This window comes from Triticum aestivum, chromosome 4A (genome assembly GCF_018294505.1).
Source record: "Triticum aestivum cultivar Chinese Spring chromosome 4A, IWGSC CS RefSeq v2.1, whole genome shotgun sequence".
Classification (NCBI taxonomy): domain Eukaryota; kingdom Viridiplantae; phylum Streptophyta; class Magnoliopsida; order Poales; family Poaceae; genus Triticum; species Triticum aestivum.
The window spans coordinates 185167954-185187160 of NC_057803.1; the positions used below are offsets into that span (position 1 = coordinate 185167954).

General features: G+C 47.3%; 1 protein-coding gene across 1 annotated transcript; it reads left to right on the forward strand.

Moving 5' to 3' along the window:
* The first annotated feature begins 332 nt into the window (after positions 1 to 332).
* LOC123085793 (vacuolar-sorting receptor 1) lies at positions 333 to 7217 on the forward strand. The gene is made up of 12 exons (XM_044507504.1): positions 333 to 926; positions 2140 to 2826; positions 2963 to 3051; positions 3160 to 3229; positions 3310 to 3393; positions 3484 to 3560; positions 3661 to 3742; positions 3930 to 4012; positions 4103 to 4169; positions 5538 to 5669; positions 6542 to 6648; positions 6766 to 7217. The coding sequence occupies exons 1-12, from the start codon at positions 638 to 640 to the stop codon at positions 6871 to 6873; spliced, it is 1875 nt and encodes a 624-aa protein (XP_044363439.1). The 5' UTR covers positions 333 to 637; the 3' UTR covers positions 6874 to 7217.
* The last annotated feature ends 11990 nt before the right edge of the window (positions 7218 to 19207 follow it).

The window sequence follows — 19207 nt, forward strand, 5'->3', positions numbered from 1 at the left end:
GACTGATTAATGCATGAATTTATGAGAAGGGAGATACTGCTAGAGCTACCAGTTGGGCACCACTCGTTTCCGATGCTCCCCACGCCTGGGAAACCACGAGTCGTTGACAGAGCGCGAATCTCAAAGGCAGCAGATAAATCGATAGAATAAATGAAAGCAGCCCACGCGGCCCCTCCGGGCAGATCAGGAGAGGATCACGTTGTCCACGCCGCACGGCACAAGCCTTGGTCACGAGGGTAGGGCAGGGCAGGGCAACCGACCCGCCCCGCTCTCTTGACAGTGACAGCAACGGATTTCTACCAGTAGCACTGCTGGTTTATAGCTAACAAAAGTTGGGTTTAGCTTGGACGGAACAACCAACAACCCCGACGACGAGACGACTCCACGCAGCCCGCCGTGGACGCGCGCTTCTCCCAAGCAAGTCCAACCCCTCCCCCCATCCATCCATCCGCACCAAAGCCTTCGCTCCGCTAGATCTCGCCGCCTGCCCCCGATTTGTTTTCTCGGCCTCTCCCCGTAGCTCGCTCGGCAGATCTGCGCCTCCTGGGAATCTCCGTCGCTTCAGTCCAAAGGCGCGATTCTTTTCTTGCTCTTCGCGGAGGCTTTCCCCGGATCGCACGGTCGGGGCACACACAGGATGATGGGTCCTGTGTGGTGGGCTGTGCTGGTGCTGCTGGCCATGGCGGACGCCGTGGCGGGGAGGTTCGTGGTGGAGAAGAACAGCGTGCAGGTGACCTCGCCGGACAGTCTCAAGGGCAAGTACGAGTGCGCCATCGGCAACTTCGGCCTGCCGCAGTACGGGGGCACCTTGCAAGGCTGGGTCGTCTACCCCAAGGACAACAAGCAGGCCTGCAAGGAGTTCGACGTCTCCTTCAAGGGCCACAAGTCGGGAGCCCGCCCCAATTTCGTCCTCATCGACCGCGGAGGTGATTCTTTTCTTTTCGGATCTTGCTGTGCTTCTATTTATTTATTTATGTTATTTATTATGTTGCTCATGGCGATTAATACTACTGGCTTAGTTTGGTCATTTATTTACTACTGTAGCTTCAAACAAAAAAGGAAGCTTGTTCAGTTATAAGGGGATTAATTAGGGCAATCTTCGATTGGTCTCATTTATTAGGAAGTTTGTACTAGCATCAATCATTAGCTTCCAATACGCTTCTCTTCCCTTGGATACAGTAGGAAGATTCTTCTTCTCTCTGTATTTTTTAGCCTTTGCGGTAGCAACATGCGTGCATGGGGGATTGGTTTCATTTTCAGCTACATTTGGGGTAGCAGTCACTTCGTTTGGGTTATTGTGATGTACTTTCGAACTGATGACACTGGTAATCTCAATAACTCAGTTTATGTTCAGTTGTTGCAACCCAGGAAAACAACACAAGTCCTGCTGGCTGCTGTAGTAACAGCATCATCTCTTATAACCATTTACTGCTTCATTTAGCATGATATATAGATACAGGTATAGCCTACGGTAGCAGAGCCAGAATGAGCAGGCATAAATGTGTTTATGAAACATGCCTTATAATTTTATAACTAGTAAGTAATGTGATCCTGAACTTTAAGAGCAAAAGAAGTTTCGGGTCAATTTTCTAGCTTTAGTAAAGATAAAATTTGATGTTAAAGTTGGAGTAGGAAGCCACCAGCAGGATAGGAGTGCTAACGCCACCTTTTTTCCCCTTTCTATTCTTTTGTTTTTGGTTGGCTTGGCACGTGTTTTTTTTATTTTTCCTGAATATGCCTAAAAATGTGCGTCAGTGCTTAATTATGTTCGGTTTTGGTCCTGGTTTTGAGTCTTGTAAGTTTGGAGTCTTCTCAGTGTTCTTCTAATACAAAATGATGCACATTTAGATGGTTCGGGAAAAATACTTGGAATAGGAAGTTGATGCGATGAAATAGTACTCATTGTTGTTTCACAATCCTTTTTTTTTACATGGAACCCATCTGACATGTAAGTTAGAAATGATTCAGGGCAAAACAGCTCTATTGTTCCCATGCTTGAATAAGTTATACATGTTATTGCTCGTGGTGTTAAAACATGTAACTAGTTTAGCATCTTGCTGCTTAATTCTTTTTGGTATTTGCCCCTAGTCTTAAGTGATTATTCTAATTTCTTGGTTTACTTTCCTCTGTGATGAACAGAATGCTTTTTCACAACAAAGGCATGGAATGCACAACTTGCTGGAGCTGCAGCAATTCTCGTTGTGGATAGCAAGGACGAGCCTTTGATCACAATGGACAACCCAGAAGATACTGGCACGAAGCACTTAGAAAATATCACTATTCCATCAGTCCTGATAACAAAGAAATTGGGTGAGGACCTTAAGAAATCTGCTGAAAATGGTGACATGGTTAGTGTCCTCCTGGATTGGAGGGAATCCCTTCCCCATCCTGATGAGCGTGTAGAGTATGAATTCTGGACAAACAGTAATGATGAATGTGGTCCTAAATGTGATATGCAAATGGATTTTGTGAAGAGCTTCAGAGGAACCGCACAAGTTCTTGAGCAGAAGGGTTACACACAGTTCACTCCTCATTATATTACATGGTATTGCCCGGAAGCTTTTACCGTGAGCAAGCAATGCAAATCCCAGTGCATAAATCATGGGAGATATTGTGCACCGGACCCAGAGCAGGATTTCAGCAAAGGATATGATGGAAAGGATGTTGTGGTCCAGAATTTACATCAAGTCTGTGTATTCAAGGTTGCCAATGACACTGGCAAGCCATGGTTGTGGTGGGATTATGTACATGACTTTGCCATTAGATGCCCAATGAAGGAGAAGAAATACACACATGAATGTGCAAGTCATGTTATTAAGTCACTTGGTAGGTCTAATTGGCAGATATTCATCTCTCAGAATTTTTCATTTTATTATTCTTTATAATAATTTACTAATCCTGCAGAGTTATTTTCTAAAAAATCTGCTTAATTAATAGTTGCTATTAAATTTGCTCCTTGCAGGTTTGGACATGGACAAGATAAACAAGTGTGTTGGAGATCCTGAAGCTGATGAGGAAAACCCAATTCTAAAGGCGGAACAAGATGCCCAAGTATGACCTTATTGAGAAAGAATGACCTTTTTCTGTCAAATAGTGCTTTATTCATGCACATTTTTGATCAAATTATGGTATATTCAGCTATATGTTTCTGTGATATAGATTGGTCATGGTAAACGAGGAGATGTCACGATACTGCCAACCCTTGTCGTTAATAACAGGCAATACCGAGGTTGTCTACCGGTTTTCTACCACTAGTTACCCCCCCCCCCCCTTGATATTGTCTGTGACACAGTCTAGTTATGTTTTCAGGTAAGTTGGACAAAGGTGCTGTGCTAAAAGCAATCTGTTCAGGATTTGAGGAGACAACTGAGCCTGCTATTTGTTTGAGTGAAGGTATGTTGTCCTTTTCGTTTAAGTGTAGATTTTCTTCCTAGATCGCGCCTTACCATGGAGTGCTATTTTCTTCTTTTCTGTTCACTATAGATGTTCAAACAAATGAGTGTTTGGAGAACCATGGAGGTTGCTGGGTCGACACGGCTAATAACGTCACTGCATGCAAGGTACAGTTTGAGCTCAGGATACCTCTGATATTTCATCTTCTCTCCTTCATTTATTCTTGTCTTGTAGGATAACTCTAATTCGCTGGATAACAAAATGTAGGATACCTTCCGTGGGCGTGTTTGTGAGTGCCCTATTGTCAAAGGTGTAAAATTCGTGGGGGATGGATATACCAACTGTGAAGGTACCATGAGAATTTAGTTATGTGATTGAATTTGCTAAAATGATTTCTGTAATGGGTGTTTTCATATTAATTACTACTGGAACAATGTGGTTGTTATAAAGTGTATTGGTTCACTTTTGCACACCATCCTATTATAAGAGTTGCGTCAATTCTTTGTAAGCTTAGTATTAACATTTTCTATTATCAGCTTCCGGTGTTGGTAGGTGTGAGATCAACAATGGAGGATGCTGGAAAGAAACTAAGAATGGGAAGACAATATCTGCCTGCTCGGTAAGTGGATGACTAGACATTATTATGAGGCTTACTAGTTTTAGTCGCGATTCTTTAGAAGAGCGAAAACTAAATTCAGAAAATCTGCAGCATGAAGAATCTGAAGGTTGCAAATGTCCACAAGGTTTCAAGGGCGATGGTGTAAAAAGCTGTGAAGGTACTTTATCATTATTTAGAAACTTAATTTTGCAAGACTTGGAACACAAAATTTGGTCTGAGCCCAAGCTAACCCTAGCAAAATTTGGCTAACCGATATTTTGGTCAAGGTTTTGGTTGCACATGTTTTGGCCAATGTTGGCAAGAAAAGTGAACTAGAATTGGCTAAGAGGGCATGGGCATGCCAAAATATTACTAGTAATCATCCAAACAAGAGCAAATTTTTTGGTTATGACCAAAACAATGGTATCGTGGTGTTTGGTCACCATCCACACATACCCTATTTCTTATCGAACACCAACACTTGAAAAGCCTGGCAGATCCGTATTGAATGCCATATCGATACTGATATTTACTGGATTGTGATACTATAATGCTGTGTCCTGGTATCGATATAAAAATAAAAATAAATTAACTTGGATACGTGCTGATGCATGTTAGATACGTGGTGGATACAGCTCAGACCAATAATAGTCCATAACTCACAAGGGTAATTTAACCATCATCCCCTGTAATCTTGTCTAGTGCATCACTTTCCTGACTCCCCTGCCCCTTCCTCTGTCCTGACCCCAGCCACCTTACTCTCCCTTTCGCCTCAGGCTAGTCATAGTGGGAGTAACTTAGCTAGTAACATAACACACCCCAAGACAAGTTTGCTTATGTGGCAGCTAGTTAATGAGGAGAGAGGTGCTTGGAGTAACATATTATGTTACCATCACATAGCGCTTCCCAAGAAAAGTTGAGTCTACAAGCTAATAAATGCAACCATATTTGATACTATTTCTATGACACTTTGCACTATGAAGGTAGTAAAGACTAGTATCATATGCATGACACTAGTCTAAGTTACTCCCCACTATGACTAGCGGTTTCGCCCCGACGCCTAGGTGGTGGTGCCGGCGACTAGTAGGCGGTTGTAAGCTCCTGCTCAGTGTTCCAACACGCTAGCACCAACTCTTCTTATCTTCTATGGGCAATGGTGGTGCCAGGAATTTACACTAAGGGCGGCAATCAAACAGACAACCCAGATGCGAGGTGACTGGGGCCATACAATGCAACTTAGCTATGGCATATAATGGTTTTTTAATACTCTAGTTAAACATAACCACATATTGTCATTTTCTGAAAATGGTGTATCCTCATATCGGTATCACCCTGATACCATGAACGTGTATCCATGTCAGTTCTGCATAACTCAACATATTCTAGAGAAAACTAATAAATTGCTTTTAGTTGAGAAATTTATTCGGTCATTGGGGTTGTTTTATTGATATCACCTTGCGAGCAGAGTAATGATTCCAAAGTTTGATAACTTAAGGACTTCTGGAATTATTTTTTCTAAACTTCCTTTGATCCACCCTATGTGCAGATATTGATGAATGCAAAGCGAAATCTGCCTGTCAGTGCAATGGCTGCAGTTGCGAGAATACATGGGGAAGCTATGAATGCAGCTGTGGTGGTAACAACATGTTATACATGAGAGAGCAAGACACGTGCATCAGTGAGTAACCTAACCTGAGATTTCTCCTTAACTATCTTCTTATTTGTCTTGCAAGAACCAGTATACTACTCCCTCCGTCCCATCATATGAGTGTTTTTGACACTACACTGGTGTCAAAAACGCTCTTATATTATGGGACGGAGGGAGTACTATATTATTAGTTATAAGAAGCAAATTCACCTGTTCAGTTGAGCAAAATAGCTTCTTCTGTTTGAGATGGTTGAACTTATACTTTCCTGTTACTTGAGATGTTTGATATTATACTTAAGTTTAAATGATGAACTAGTTATTTTCCAAGTCACCAGTAAGTTTGTGAAGATCAGGGATTGTGTTAGTTGCTCAATAAACGATGGCTACTGCCACAATGATTTTCCTTGATGTTTGTATATGGTGAATAAGCGATAGACCCAAAGTGGTCGGACCCTTCCCCGGACCCTGTGCAAGCGGGAGCTACATGCACTGGGCTGCCCTTTGTATATGGTGAATTATTACATGTTCTTTGTTTAGCCTTATCAATGTACTCCAGCAAGGGTATTAGTCAGATCACCGGCTTTATATTGCTGGGTACTGTAAGTGTAGTTTCTATTCACAGAAGCTGGCATAGTTGCAGTTTTAAGTATTGGCAAGTGAAGCAGCAGCTGCAGGGTGTGTTTACCGTAATCCGCACCACATTGATCTTGCACTCCATTTTGCTGCCTGAACACAAATGATACATGTGCATAAAAAACAGTTTTATGGATACCCTAGTTATACAGATATTCTGTTAACCTAATGTTGTCAGCAACTAAAATTGTGTCACAGTTTAATTTGATCACTTGTTTATATTGTTGTAGTCTAGTGCTAGTCTAATGCTGTTGATAAACTCGTTGCAGGCAAACAAGCTGCCTCCTCAGTCGGCTGGAGCTTCATGTGGGTTATTTTCTTCGGACTTGTATTTGCCGGGGTTGGAGCATATGCAGTTTACAAATACCGGCTACGGGTAAAACATCTCTACTCATCCTCGTAACGCTTGACATTTATTTATTTTCAAGTGGTCTTGGGTTGGACTTGAACCAGTCGGTTGTTGATAATAATACGTATTTGTGTGTGCTACCAGAGTTACATGGATTCGGAGATCCGCGCCATCATGGCTCAGTACATGCCTTTGGACAGCCAAGAAGGCGCAAACCAGCAACAGCATGTCGCGCATGCTGGTGATATCTGAGACCAGATGGCACTGCTTTTGCTGAGCAACACAGAAGCGTGCAGTGCAGCGTATGTATTATCATCGGTGGCGTCGGCTTTACAGCGCAAAGATACGGTTTGTACGCGAGGAGATTTGATGTATGATTCTAGGAAGTTACACTGTTGTGAACCTTCATTTTGTGAGACACGATGAACAGCATAGGCGGATATTGTCACGGTTTACCCTACCACCTTTGTCGGCTCTAGTCTCGTTGCATACTACTGTACTACGCACGTGTCAACATCCTGTAAATACTTGGTGTTCAGACTACTTGCCCCTGTTATATCTGAATAAATCCGGAGCCTATAGGTGGTATACAATTATTTCCTTTTTTTTGTTTATCTGTGAGTGACTAGAGCAATCGCCTTTTGCTTTTCGAAGTGGTCAAATCGCAGCATAAAACCTCGCGTTACATGGGCTGCAAGCTTAGGCAATCGTGGAACGTTTCCTTGCTCCTCTCGATAGGGATGGCTGATCTTGGTGTGTGGGGTGTCGAGGTAATATCTCGGTACTCATTAAATTTTTTTTAGAGGATCATGATTATTTTGGTACTCGTAATAAAATGATTGTGTGCATTTCTAGTTGATGCAGAGGCCAGGAAATAAAATTTAGGTTCTTCTAGAAAGAGTATTGACTCCGAAGGCACCCTAGCTGCCAACAACCTCGACTCCCTCCTTTCTCGATCCTCCTTGCTGGAGGTGGCCTCCATGGCCGGTTGGCCAGCGGCGGCGAGCCACCTCACTATGCTTGCGCCATCCCTTCTCCTAACCCTCCTTTCTCAATCTGGCATGTGGTTCGTGATCTGCTAGTGCCAGTGCTGCTCTTCAATGGCAGTTTGGCCCGGTCGGCTCGCGTAGCTCCTCCGTGATGCAGGGTTGTGCCCGTCCATAGCCTGGCCACAGGCCGACGCGTCCAAACGGATTGCCCCTGATTCGATCCGACGCGACATGCACGATTTGTGTGGATCCTTTTACACGTTGGTGCCTGGCCAGTCTGTGGCCTTGGGCCTGCTACTGCGGCGGTCAAGCTGTGGAAGCCATGCGATGGATCAGCGACATACTCCCTTCGTTTCAAATTACTCGTCGCAGAAATGAACGTATCTAAAATTAAAATACATCTAAATATATCCATACATGCGACAAATAATTCGGAAGGGAGGGAGTACATCCTACAGTCGGCTCTCTAGCGGCGGATAGCGATGGCCATAGAATTCTTCACCTTCCTCCTCCAGCCTCCTCCTCTAGATCTCCTCCTCCAGACCTCCATGTCCTCCTCCTCTAGATCTCCTCCTCCAGCCGCCTCCCTCCTTCAACCCATCCGGTAGCTCCCGCAAGCAGCAGGAGGGAAAACCTAGCCGTCGCTGAGGCCTTCCCTTCTTTGTCCTCCTCCCTCGCCGCAACTAGAGGGCGCGATTGGGCGAAGCCCTACCGCGGCGGCGGGGATCCATCGTTCTTTCTCGCGGTGGACTCGGCGCGGGCTGGGGTGCGGCGGCGGCGGCGTGTGTAGGAGCAAGGCATCGACCGCGGCGTGGCGGGTGTGCATCCGGCAACGTGGGGTGGAGTGTGCTCGAGGATCAGCGGCGGTGGCTTCGCGGCGACATCTTGACAATGGAGGATGCTCCTCGCGGCGGTACTGGCATGTCTCCCTGCCCGGCGTGGCCTTCTGACGACGCGGCGGGGGATGTCAGGGCAGCGGCCTTGGGCGGTGGAGCTAGTGGTGGCCTTCTCGTCATAGTGATGGGAGGTCAAGGACGGCTCACCATGGGGCATCACACGAGGGATTAAGGACCTAGTGTCCGGATCTGACGGTCGTGATGGCGGTTGCCGTTGTATGGGCGACGACAACAACTGACGCAACGGTGGGTGCTTCTTGTAGCACCCGAAATCGGGGTGGCGACCCCTCTTCTTCGACGGCGGCGGACTCTGTGGTCATGCGGATGGTGCGAAGTCTGGATCCCGAGGTGATGACGGCCTTCCGAGGCTGGTAGTGGTATGTGAGGTTGTATGGTCCCTTCCATCAACTGATCGGGTTCGATGCGACTCGGCAGGTGTCACATGTGTCTCTTTCGGAGTCGTTGGGCAGTGCCTGTCGCCGACAAGTGAAGCCTCCGGCGGATGCGCCACCGGCAGATGCTACGCACGACATCTCATGTGGGGACGTCAAGTTATGCCTGGTGGAGTTACTGTCACGGGGCATGCAACCTCGGGTTTTCTTTTCACTTTATTTCCGAGTCGATGTTGTTCGGCTACTGAATTTTGCATTCTTAATAATATATGGTTGTATGCATCGTCTCGATGCAGAAGCCGGGGGTTATCCTCCTTTTCGAAAAGAGCATAAAGTTCTTCACATGGGTTCATCTTTCCAGATCTCGTGGTTGTTGCTGACGACTCGTACTGGTGATGTTGTGCAATGTAGCCGGAAGGCTCCTTTGTGGTCTTTAGCAGATCTCACTTCGGCCAGTTTGTCTTCGCAATGAGATGTAATCTACGGATGATGGCTTGACGCAGAAGGTATGGTTGCGCAACGGCGATGCTGGATTTCTAGCGCGGTGCATGTAGTTGCCGAGATCATGAAAAAGTGATGGGAACAACACATAATTGACTTCGATTTGGTGGTGCTTCTCGAGTACCCAGTTTTAAACTCCGGGGTGAAAACGCTAGGTCTGACCCGAGGTTATACCTGCCGATGACGATGTTTTTGCGTCGTTATCTTGTTGAAGGCATTGCACGGATGTGCTCTGGACTCGTTCTTCATAGTGAAAACCTAGGTTTTGGCACTTGGTTGTTGAATCCGCTGATGATGAGGCTTGAGCGTCATTTCTTCCTGAAGGCTTTGTTGTTGAAGGACCTTGTTGCCTTTTGTGGTGTCAAGAGATAATTAATGTGAATATGGTTGCTGTTATAGTTTATCGATCGTTGTTTTGATCGCTTTGGAGGTTTTGTTTTTATCACTTAGGCATAACTTTGATCCTGTATGACTTTGCTATTTGCCAACGTCTTTAGTTTGTGTGTATGCATTGATATTAACTGTGTGCATCGTAGCTATGTAGAGATGGATTGTTTGCTTAATGTGTTTTTGTTCGCTTGATGCTTTATTCTAAGTCAATAAAATCCATCATTTATAAAAAAAGACAGGGGTTTGAGGAGCCATGAAAAGAATGAAGAGCCATTGCAGCATGGGAGGGTTGAGCAAAACGTAGAGTTCGTTCGGAAAGGGCGGGGGAGTGGGAGACAACAAAGAGCGAGCGTGTGCAGCCTTATCATCATAGGAAAGAGTATAGGCAGCATGACAGCGTGCGGTGTGCCAACTATTTCTTTGGTAGTTTCGTTCTTTTGAGGGAGGGAGAGCTGCTCGATGGATTTTTCTTGTGCTCTTTCGATGCGCTTTGTGTGTGTGTGAGAGAGAGAATCTCACACCTGCTATGATTGTTCACGGCCGAGTGAAGTTCCCAGACAATCAATCCTTTCTGGTCATTTTTGGGAGTGGTGCCTAATGAGTACTGGTTCAGCGTGTTGTTGCTACGCCTGGCTGCTCTCTCTCTCAGCTCACTCATCACTTACGGACAGAGATAGAAGAAAGAAGACACGGTCCGGCCGGCACACGAACCCTCAATCTTCTCTTTGTATTCACAGGCTACATACTCGACAACTTCGTGCTTTACATCAGCGATTAGCAAAGGGATTTATAACCAAGCTGGCTGCACACGACGCAACCCACCCGCCCTACTACCTGGGCACGATCCGCATGCTCCGTTGCTCCCGCACGACGCGCTCAGACACGATCGACACGGCCGGCTCAGCTGCTGGATCGTGGATCTCCCGCCTAACTCGCTACAACACACACTCATACGCATGCGCACACACGCGCCACGGCCGTACACGCAGACATGGCTTATAGCTAACATTCTCTCCCTAAGCCATGACTGCGTTGCCCATCCTGACGCACAGAACACCGGCTCCTCCTCGACGCAGGGGATGCCCTTCTTCATCTCGGGCGACACACGCCGCAGCTTTTCTTCTCGGCGCATTGATGCCGCCGACCACAACTACGGCCGATTTCCTCAAGCACAAACTCAAGCCACACTTGTTACAACGTGTATACGGGAGGTTCTTATACCCCAGGGTGTGCCAGGGCACGTACCTTACGCCCTAGTCCATGCCGAACGCCTGGTCTGGCCCGCTCTGCCCACTCCTGCGGCATGCACACACACGTTCGGGTCGTCCCGCCCGTCCCGCGCGCATCCGACGCGCCCGACGAATCCGACACCATCAGTGCGTCTCGCACGTCCCGCGCGCATCCGATGAGCCCGACCACACCACGCGACGTGGCTTATTCCAACACACATCCCCTAAGCCACGACCTAGAGGAGTCCGTCGTCGTCGATGTTGGCGCCGGCCAAGAGAGCCTGCTCCGTCGCCGGTCCTTTTTGCAGTTGCGGGCACTCGCGCCAGAAGTGTCCGTGCTCCCTGCACTTGTAGCAGCGCCTGCGCTGTTGCCGCCGCTCCCCGACATCACGCTGCGCCCGTCGTCGCGCGGACCTGATCGGCGCCGAGGAACCTCACCTTCAGGGAGTCCCATACCTCTCTGGCGGTGAGCTTCGTCGACACTTGCAGCAGCACATCCTCCGACAACGCCCCGAGAAGCAACGCGCGCGCCATCTTGTCCTTCCGCGTGTTCACCGTCGCGTCGCCCGGCGCCACCGTCTCCCATACGGTGTGGACGTCGAGGATCGCCTGCGCCTTGATGGCCCAGACCGTGTAGTTGTCCGCGGTCAGCATCGGCATCGCCATCGTTGCCGATCCGTCCACGCTGCCACCGTGTGGGACGAGCGTCATGGTCGCCGGTAATCGCCCGAACCGAAGCTCTGATATCAATTGTTGTTGCCACGCCTGGCTGCTCTCTCTCTCTCTCAACTCACTCACGGACAGAGGTAGGAGAAAAAAGACACGAGACAAAGTTTTCTGGCCGGCGCATGAACACTGCCACGGGCGCATGAACAACCCAATCTTCTCTTTGTGTTCACAGGCTACATGCTCGGCAACTCCGTGCTTTACATCAGCGATTAGCAAAGGGATTTATAACCAAGCTGGCTGCACACGACGCAACCCACCCGCCCCACTACCTGGGCACGATCCGCATGCTCCGTCGCTCCCGCACGACGCGCTCAGACGCGATCGGCACGGCCGGCTCAGCTGCTGGATCGTGGATCTCCCGCCTAACTCGCTAACAGCACACACTCACGCACACTCATACGCATGCACCGCACACACGCGCCACGGCCGTACACGCAGACATGGCTTATGGCTAACACAGCGTGGCTGGGTCTACAACCCAGCTAAGCTAGCTCCACCTCCATGATGCAGTTTGGTCGTTGCAGGCTCTCGTGGAAAGAAGGATGGCCTGTGTCGACCTGAATACGCCCATGTGCACTCTGTATTCTGTAATGCAAGCGTCCAGTCACCATGATGGTGAGGTTTTTGGAGATGGATCCATACGGAATCGGTGGCGGTTCCTGGCGAGTTTTCATAGCCTCACAGGCACAGGCAGGTGGCCCCCAACAACAGCATCCTAGAACAGTCAAACACCTTTCCCTGCCTGCACTGCATTCTACTCCTACTATGGGGGCAGGTGGAGGTAGGGTCCCGCGCATGAATGCAGCCATGGTCATGGTCATGGGCATGGGCATGGAGCTCTCTCTCGATCCTCGATCGCGTCTGGTCCTTCCTTGGTCGATGCCGCCAGAGCCAGCAGCCACTGCGCGCAAACTGTTGTACGTAGTTGTGGCGAGCGAGCGAGATGCGGCAGCGCAAATGAATGCGTATTGATGGCGGCAATCAAGACTCCCCCGCTGCCGCCTCCGGTCATGCCCCAGGTGCCATTAAGTGCGGACGGGGACAAACGGCCGCAGCAGCCAGCACCAATACCCTCCTCCCTTCCTCGCGTCTCGCGCCGCCCTGCCTGCCTGCCGCCTCGTCTCCCTCCCTTGGCTACTTGGCTTGGCTTCCCTCGCGTCTCCTCTTCTCTTTCCTCCCGCTTCCGACTTCCGAGCGCCACTTGGGTTGGTACGCGTCGAGTTTTGAGCGACGCGCCTGACCTACGCGCGCGCCCGTGGCCGGGAGACCGCGGGAACACATGTACTCCATCCGTTTCGAATTACTTTCGCAGTTATGAATGTATTTAGATGTATTTTAATTTCAGATATATTTATTTTTGTAACGAGTAATTTGGAACGAGATACATAGATGCCTCCGTAGTCTGTAACGGACGAGACACACAAAGCATGTGCTTACGATCATGCTTCTTTTTTCTTTTAATTTTTAAGAATGACCCCATGGTTGTAGCCAAAGTTTGTTTTAAACCTTGATTTTACATGTACAGCTGCTCGAAATTGAACCTTAAGGATGTGTCATAAAATGGAATTGTTCCGTTTTGAAGGAACTGGTCGATTTCATTCATGTGTTTGGTAGGAGCAAAAAAGTAAAATGGATTGATTTCGTCCCAGTGTTTGGTTTGAAAGCATGAAATGAAATATGAAATATTAAAAATTCAAAATTTCAACAATATTTCATTTGTACTTTCAAGAAAAAACAACATAACAATAGATATTGACGTAGAACGCAACTTTCAACCACAATATCATAAGGATATCTCCAACGGTGACCCGTAAATTTCCTCTCGCATCTATGCATGGACGGGAGGGGGCAGTCCGCACACAAGGATGCGGAAGGCGGCCATCCAACGCCGTCCACGTACATTTTAACCCGCATTTGAACTAACTGGATGAAATTCATACAAACCGCCCGACATTCATCATAGCTCGGATAGAAAAGAGCACAAATCATCCATACATAGAATGCAAATTAAGGCTAGTACAATAATGTCTTGAATTCGACTAGATTAACCTGATAACCAACAAGCTCTTTATTAACGGATCATGCCCTTCCACACATGCTCCCCCTTCAGCTTCATCCAACCGTGTGTGTACGTAAATGGTCGTCCCTCTGTCTTGTGGTTCATCACGGCAGTGCGCGCGGGCTACATAATCTGTAGACCAACATTGAGTGAACGAATCAACAAGTGGAGTAAGACGAAGCAAAACTTACAATCTCGTTCTCTGTCGCGTGCAATGGTTACCTTGCCTCGAGCTGACGAACCATGTGTACAAAACTTGGTGACGCTGGTCTAGATAGAGTACCAACGATAGGACAACGATCCCACATTTCGTTCTTAAATGGTGTACATGTCGTAGGGCGCAATGTGCTTTCGTGCGTGAAATAATTCATGCACTTGTTGCCAGAAGGTCCCCCTCTGTTCATCTTTCGATGCTTTGTGCTTCGGGCTCAGAATGTTTTGATAGCCCACGAGTATAGGGGGTCGTTTGTAACCTTTTTCGATAAGTAAGAGTGTCGAACCTAATGAGGAGCTAAAGGTAGGATTATGTTCTTTTCAAGTTCTGTCGACCACCGATACAACTCTGTGCACACCAATGTTTGCTTTACCTAGAAACAAGAAATAAAACTATTTTGCAAGAATAAAGATAATTGGTTTATTAGAGAGCTTTTGTGGAACAATGAGAAAGATTGTCCCTAGGTAATTGAATATAACACAATAGATACTTATTATATGCAATGAGAGAGATAGAGAGGGGCATACACTAACACACTTTTCGTACTTGGATCATATGCACTTATGATTGGAACTCTAGCAAGCATCCACAACTACTAAAGTTCATTAAGGTAAACATGACCATAGCATTAAGTAACAAGTCCCCTTTACCCACATATGAACAACCCCTTTATTTGGGTTTAAGCTTCTGTAACTCTCACGAAGCACTATTAGTGAATCATGAACGTATTGCAAGACCCTACAACGGGAATTCCCACATGTGTGCGCGGTACGGAAGGCACCATAGTAACATACAACTCATATCAATCACACCAATCCACAATTAACCCATAGGACAAAAGAAGTCTACTCAAGCATCATTGGATAATAATATGTGGCATAAAGCACCATGTTCAAGTAGAGATTATAGCGGGAAAAGAGAGGTTACACCACTATAAGGAGAGGGAGAGAGTTAGTCATGACGGCAACGAAGTTGGTGTAGACCGCCATCATGATGGTTCCCCCGGCGGCACTCCAGCACCACCGGGAGAGAGGGGGGATGAAAGGATCGAGATGGACCTAGAGGGGGGGGGGGTGAATAGGTATAATTATAAATTTTAATTGTTACTTAGCAATTTTAGGCAATAATGCAGAATATGAAAGTGATCCTAACAATTGCAAGTATGATGCTAAGAGCTAAGCAACGTAAAAAAGTAACACAAGTATGTGAGTAAGCAAGCACAATATGATATAATTAAAGACTAAGAGACAAGTAACCACCAGTAGAAAGTTAGGGTTAGGAATAACCGCAACTTCGAGAGACGAGGATGTATGCAGATGTTCACTTCCTTGGAGGGAAGCTACGTCACCGTTAGAGAGGTGGATGTTACCACGAAGGCACACCAACACCACGAAGGCTCACCCTATTCTCCGTTTGAGACAACACCACGAAGGCGGTTCTCAACCACTAGTGGTAGACCTTGGGGCGGTCTCCAAACCCTCACAAACTTTTCAGGGGAGATCACAATGGTCGATTCCTCGCCGGAGCACTCCTACCGCCTAGGAGTCTCTAGCCTCCAAGAGTAACAAGATGCACCACAAAACAAGGGGGAATCAACTTTCGCTTTGGTGAATGTGTAGATCGAGCACTTCTCCTTTGCTTCCCAAAAGATCAAGAGCTTTGGGTGGCTAAGGAGGGAGATCTCCAAGAAATCGAGGTCTGAAAATGGAGGTGAGAGAAATGGAGTCGTCAAGTTCTTCATGAGGAAGAAGAAGACTATTTATAGGCGGGGATGGAATCTGGCTGTTGGAGGCAACTACGTATTCCGGAAGTTCCGGCCACGCACGGAAGTTTCGGACCCCAAAAGTTCCGGCCAGGTTCCGGGCTACACAGAGAGTTTGCATCCACTCTATAGTACCCTGGAAGCTGTTAAAACAGGTGACGAAAGTTCGGCGCCCGAAAGTTCCGGCCGTCCCAAATGTTTCGGGGGATGGAAGTTCTGACCAGGGTCCGGCAAGGTTCCTGGCTACACAGAGAGATTGCACAAAAGAGCAGTTTCTCTGGGTACCCCATAAGCTTCCCAGACCCCTTCCGGACCTTCCTGCCTGAACATAAGCTTTTCTCTGTGAGATTTTTCAGATCTGTGTGAGAGGACAAGTTGATTCCCAGATCTTTTTATGATGCACCCCCTCTTAATAGTGCGGCTGCCCTAAGGACTCAAGAAACAAGAAAACACTATGGTACTCCACTTTTCTTGGGCACTCCGCTTTTCCTTTTTCCAATAAGAGAGGAAATAACCATCCATGCTTCACTTTAACTTAACCAGTGTTACACTAGAGCATGTGGTTAGAAACACAAATGAAGTTGTCATAGATGTCAAAAACAATTTAGTGCAACAATGCACTTTCACCCCCCCCCTTTTTGACATAGATGACAACAATGCTTGAGAGGGTAATCACATAAAGTATATAAGATATAAAGCAGTTTTAATGAGAGGTAGATACACCACCACAACACATGCCTTATTTTAGGATTGCATTTGAGTTAAATGACATGGTTAGAAGAAACTCCCCTATCACTGTGCATACCCACACAAGAATGATATATCGACATGGAACGTTTTACTAACCTTGTTTTTCATAGCGACGAGACAAATATGGATATATCATTGCCTAATAGATGTCTCTCACAATATGAGAATATAGAATATGGCATGTAACCCACTTGCCATAAAATGCTCACACAAAGATAGATAGTTAACGAAACAAAATTGGTTCGAATAACAAGATAAGATCCAAATAGGAGCAAATAAGAGCAAGGGCTCAACGGTTCACCAAGCAACATAAAATAGGCAGATGAGAAAGATAAACGATAAGCCTAACAAGCACCACAACATCTCCCCATGTTGTCACCAAGATGGCAAAAAGGAAAGGTGGAGCCAACCACAAACATCCCCTAGGAAAATGATGCAGAGGGGGCGTCAGATGACTCTCCAGAAGACCCTGGGCCGTGAGGGCGGCGAGAAGAGGCTTCATCTCCGGCTTCAACATCAAATAGAGCAAACTTGGTTTGGTATTTCTCAAAAGGAGTCACATTAGACTCGGAACCATGAGCAAGGTCCATACCAGATGCACGCAGATCATCCTTAAGAGCCGTCATGCCCTGCTTCCTAGACTTGTGCTCCTCCCACTGCTTCTTGTGCATATCTTGCTACAAACTAAACATGTTCTTGAGAAGACGCCAAAGTTTGTTGCTCCTCCTTGACCTGGAGTCACTAGGCTCCCCACGATGAAAAACATGAGAGCGAGGGCGAAGCTCAAAGTAGTGTGGATCTCCATCATGTAGCTCCTCTTCCTCACCATCATTTCCCTCATTAGCAGTTGCCTTGCCCTTCTTAACCAACAAGCTAACACTGGAGTGAACAGACAGACACCGCCCCGCAAATGCATCAGGAGCAATCTCAGCAATCAAGGTAGTAATATAGGGAGCATAGATTGGAGCCTTGCGGTTCATCACCACACTGTACATTTCATGCCCAAAAAAGTTCATCACATCAATGGGGCCCTGCTCGGAGTTGTGACAAGTGTAGTGAAGAAGGTTGATGAGGTGGCCGCAAATCTTATTTTTGTCACCCACTTTGACAGCAAGAATTTCCCGAAAGATCCGGTGCATGGTATCATAGAAAGGTAGAAGATCACCAACAGAGCCAACCTTTCCGGATGGAGGATATAAATCAACCAAGTGAAGGGCCTGATAGACCCCTTTGTCATGGATTTTGTAGCCACGGTCAACAATAGTGTCAGTATACTCATATCCCAACAGGCTGGCCAGCTCGGAGAACAGAGCAGAACACTTCTCCTCACCACTCATCCAAGTAAGAGTGCACTGCATATCAGTCCCAAAATGCAGTGGCATAGAACTAAGCCACAAGAGGTGGTGACACATCATGTTGAAAGCGCGTAAGCGAAAGATGGTTGAGCTTGACACACATGCTATGTATCCCATCAAAGTAAAAAGAATTTGTGGGAGTCTTGTCAAAGTGAGCAATGTTGATACACTTCTGAATGACACACTTGTTGACAAACTGAGTAAAGATTTCCTCATAGTTGCGCTGCTGGAATAGTGTCCAAAACTTGGGATCAGCCACATGGTCACTGTCATGGTGATAAGGATTGACTCAGCGAAGAGTAATCCACCCAAGTGCAGGCATTTCCCTCATTGTGACCGGCTCAGGAGGAGGAGGAGGTTGAACATTTGCGGCCTTGGCCTTCTTGGAAGTTAGTCTTCCGCTTCTTGGAGTGAACGGGAGTAGCAGGATGAGATGCACTGTCTTCAGCCTCAGCATCTTCCTCAGGATGGCAGTCAAACATGTTCTCACGCCCCAAAACAAGAGCCTTTGTCTTCTTGACCCATTCTTTGGATTTCCATTCATACACCTTGGATGGGTGAGCACGCGAGCCAGACCCTCCTACTGACAGAGATGAGAGAAAGAGCAACGGGATAGAATAAGTACACAAGCTTCAAAACAGAAAATCAAAGAATCACATTATACAAAAAATACGGCAGAACTCTGCTTAGGCTGGAAGTTCCGCGGGGGGGGGGGGGGGGAGGCTGGATGTTCCGGTAGCCGGAAGTTCCGGGGAGCCCGGAAGTTCTGGCCGATGGAAGTACCAGCCCTGGCCCGAACGTGGAAACCCTAGCGAGGCCGGAAGTTCTGGGCACCGTCATGGTCACAGGGCTCCTTCCGAATCTGAGGAGGGGACATGCATATATCATATAATGGATGAGAGGGAGATCTAAAGTGGATGCATGACTTCGAGATTTGATGCTTGTGTTTATCCTACTACCATAAGTATGATCTACAATCCCTAGGAGAATCCAAAGAGAGAGAGCAGAGGAATGCTTAGGTTACCTTCCTCCATGGAGATGGTGGAGAGCACAGATGCCCCCCAAACACGATGAAGGGAAGAAGGGGGCGGAGGTTCCGAGGACCCGCAGCTCACCCGGAACTCGTCGATGGGTGAGGGGCACCGCAGGGAGAGAGCAGAGGGAGGAACGATGGAAAGGGGGAAGAATACCCCTTTGTCATCCCCTGCCACATTATGTGCCCCAAACCCGCGACGCCCGGAAGTTCCGGGATATCCAGAGAGAATACGGTCTCTGTGAGCTCCTGAGAACTAGAGGGAGGGAGTCCGAAAGCTCCCAAGA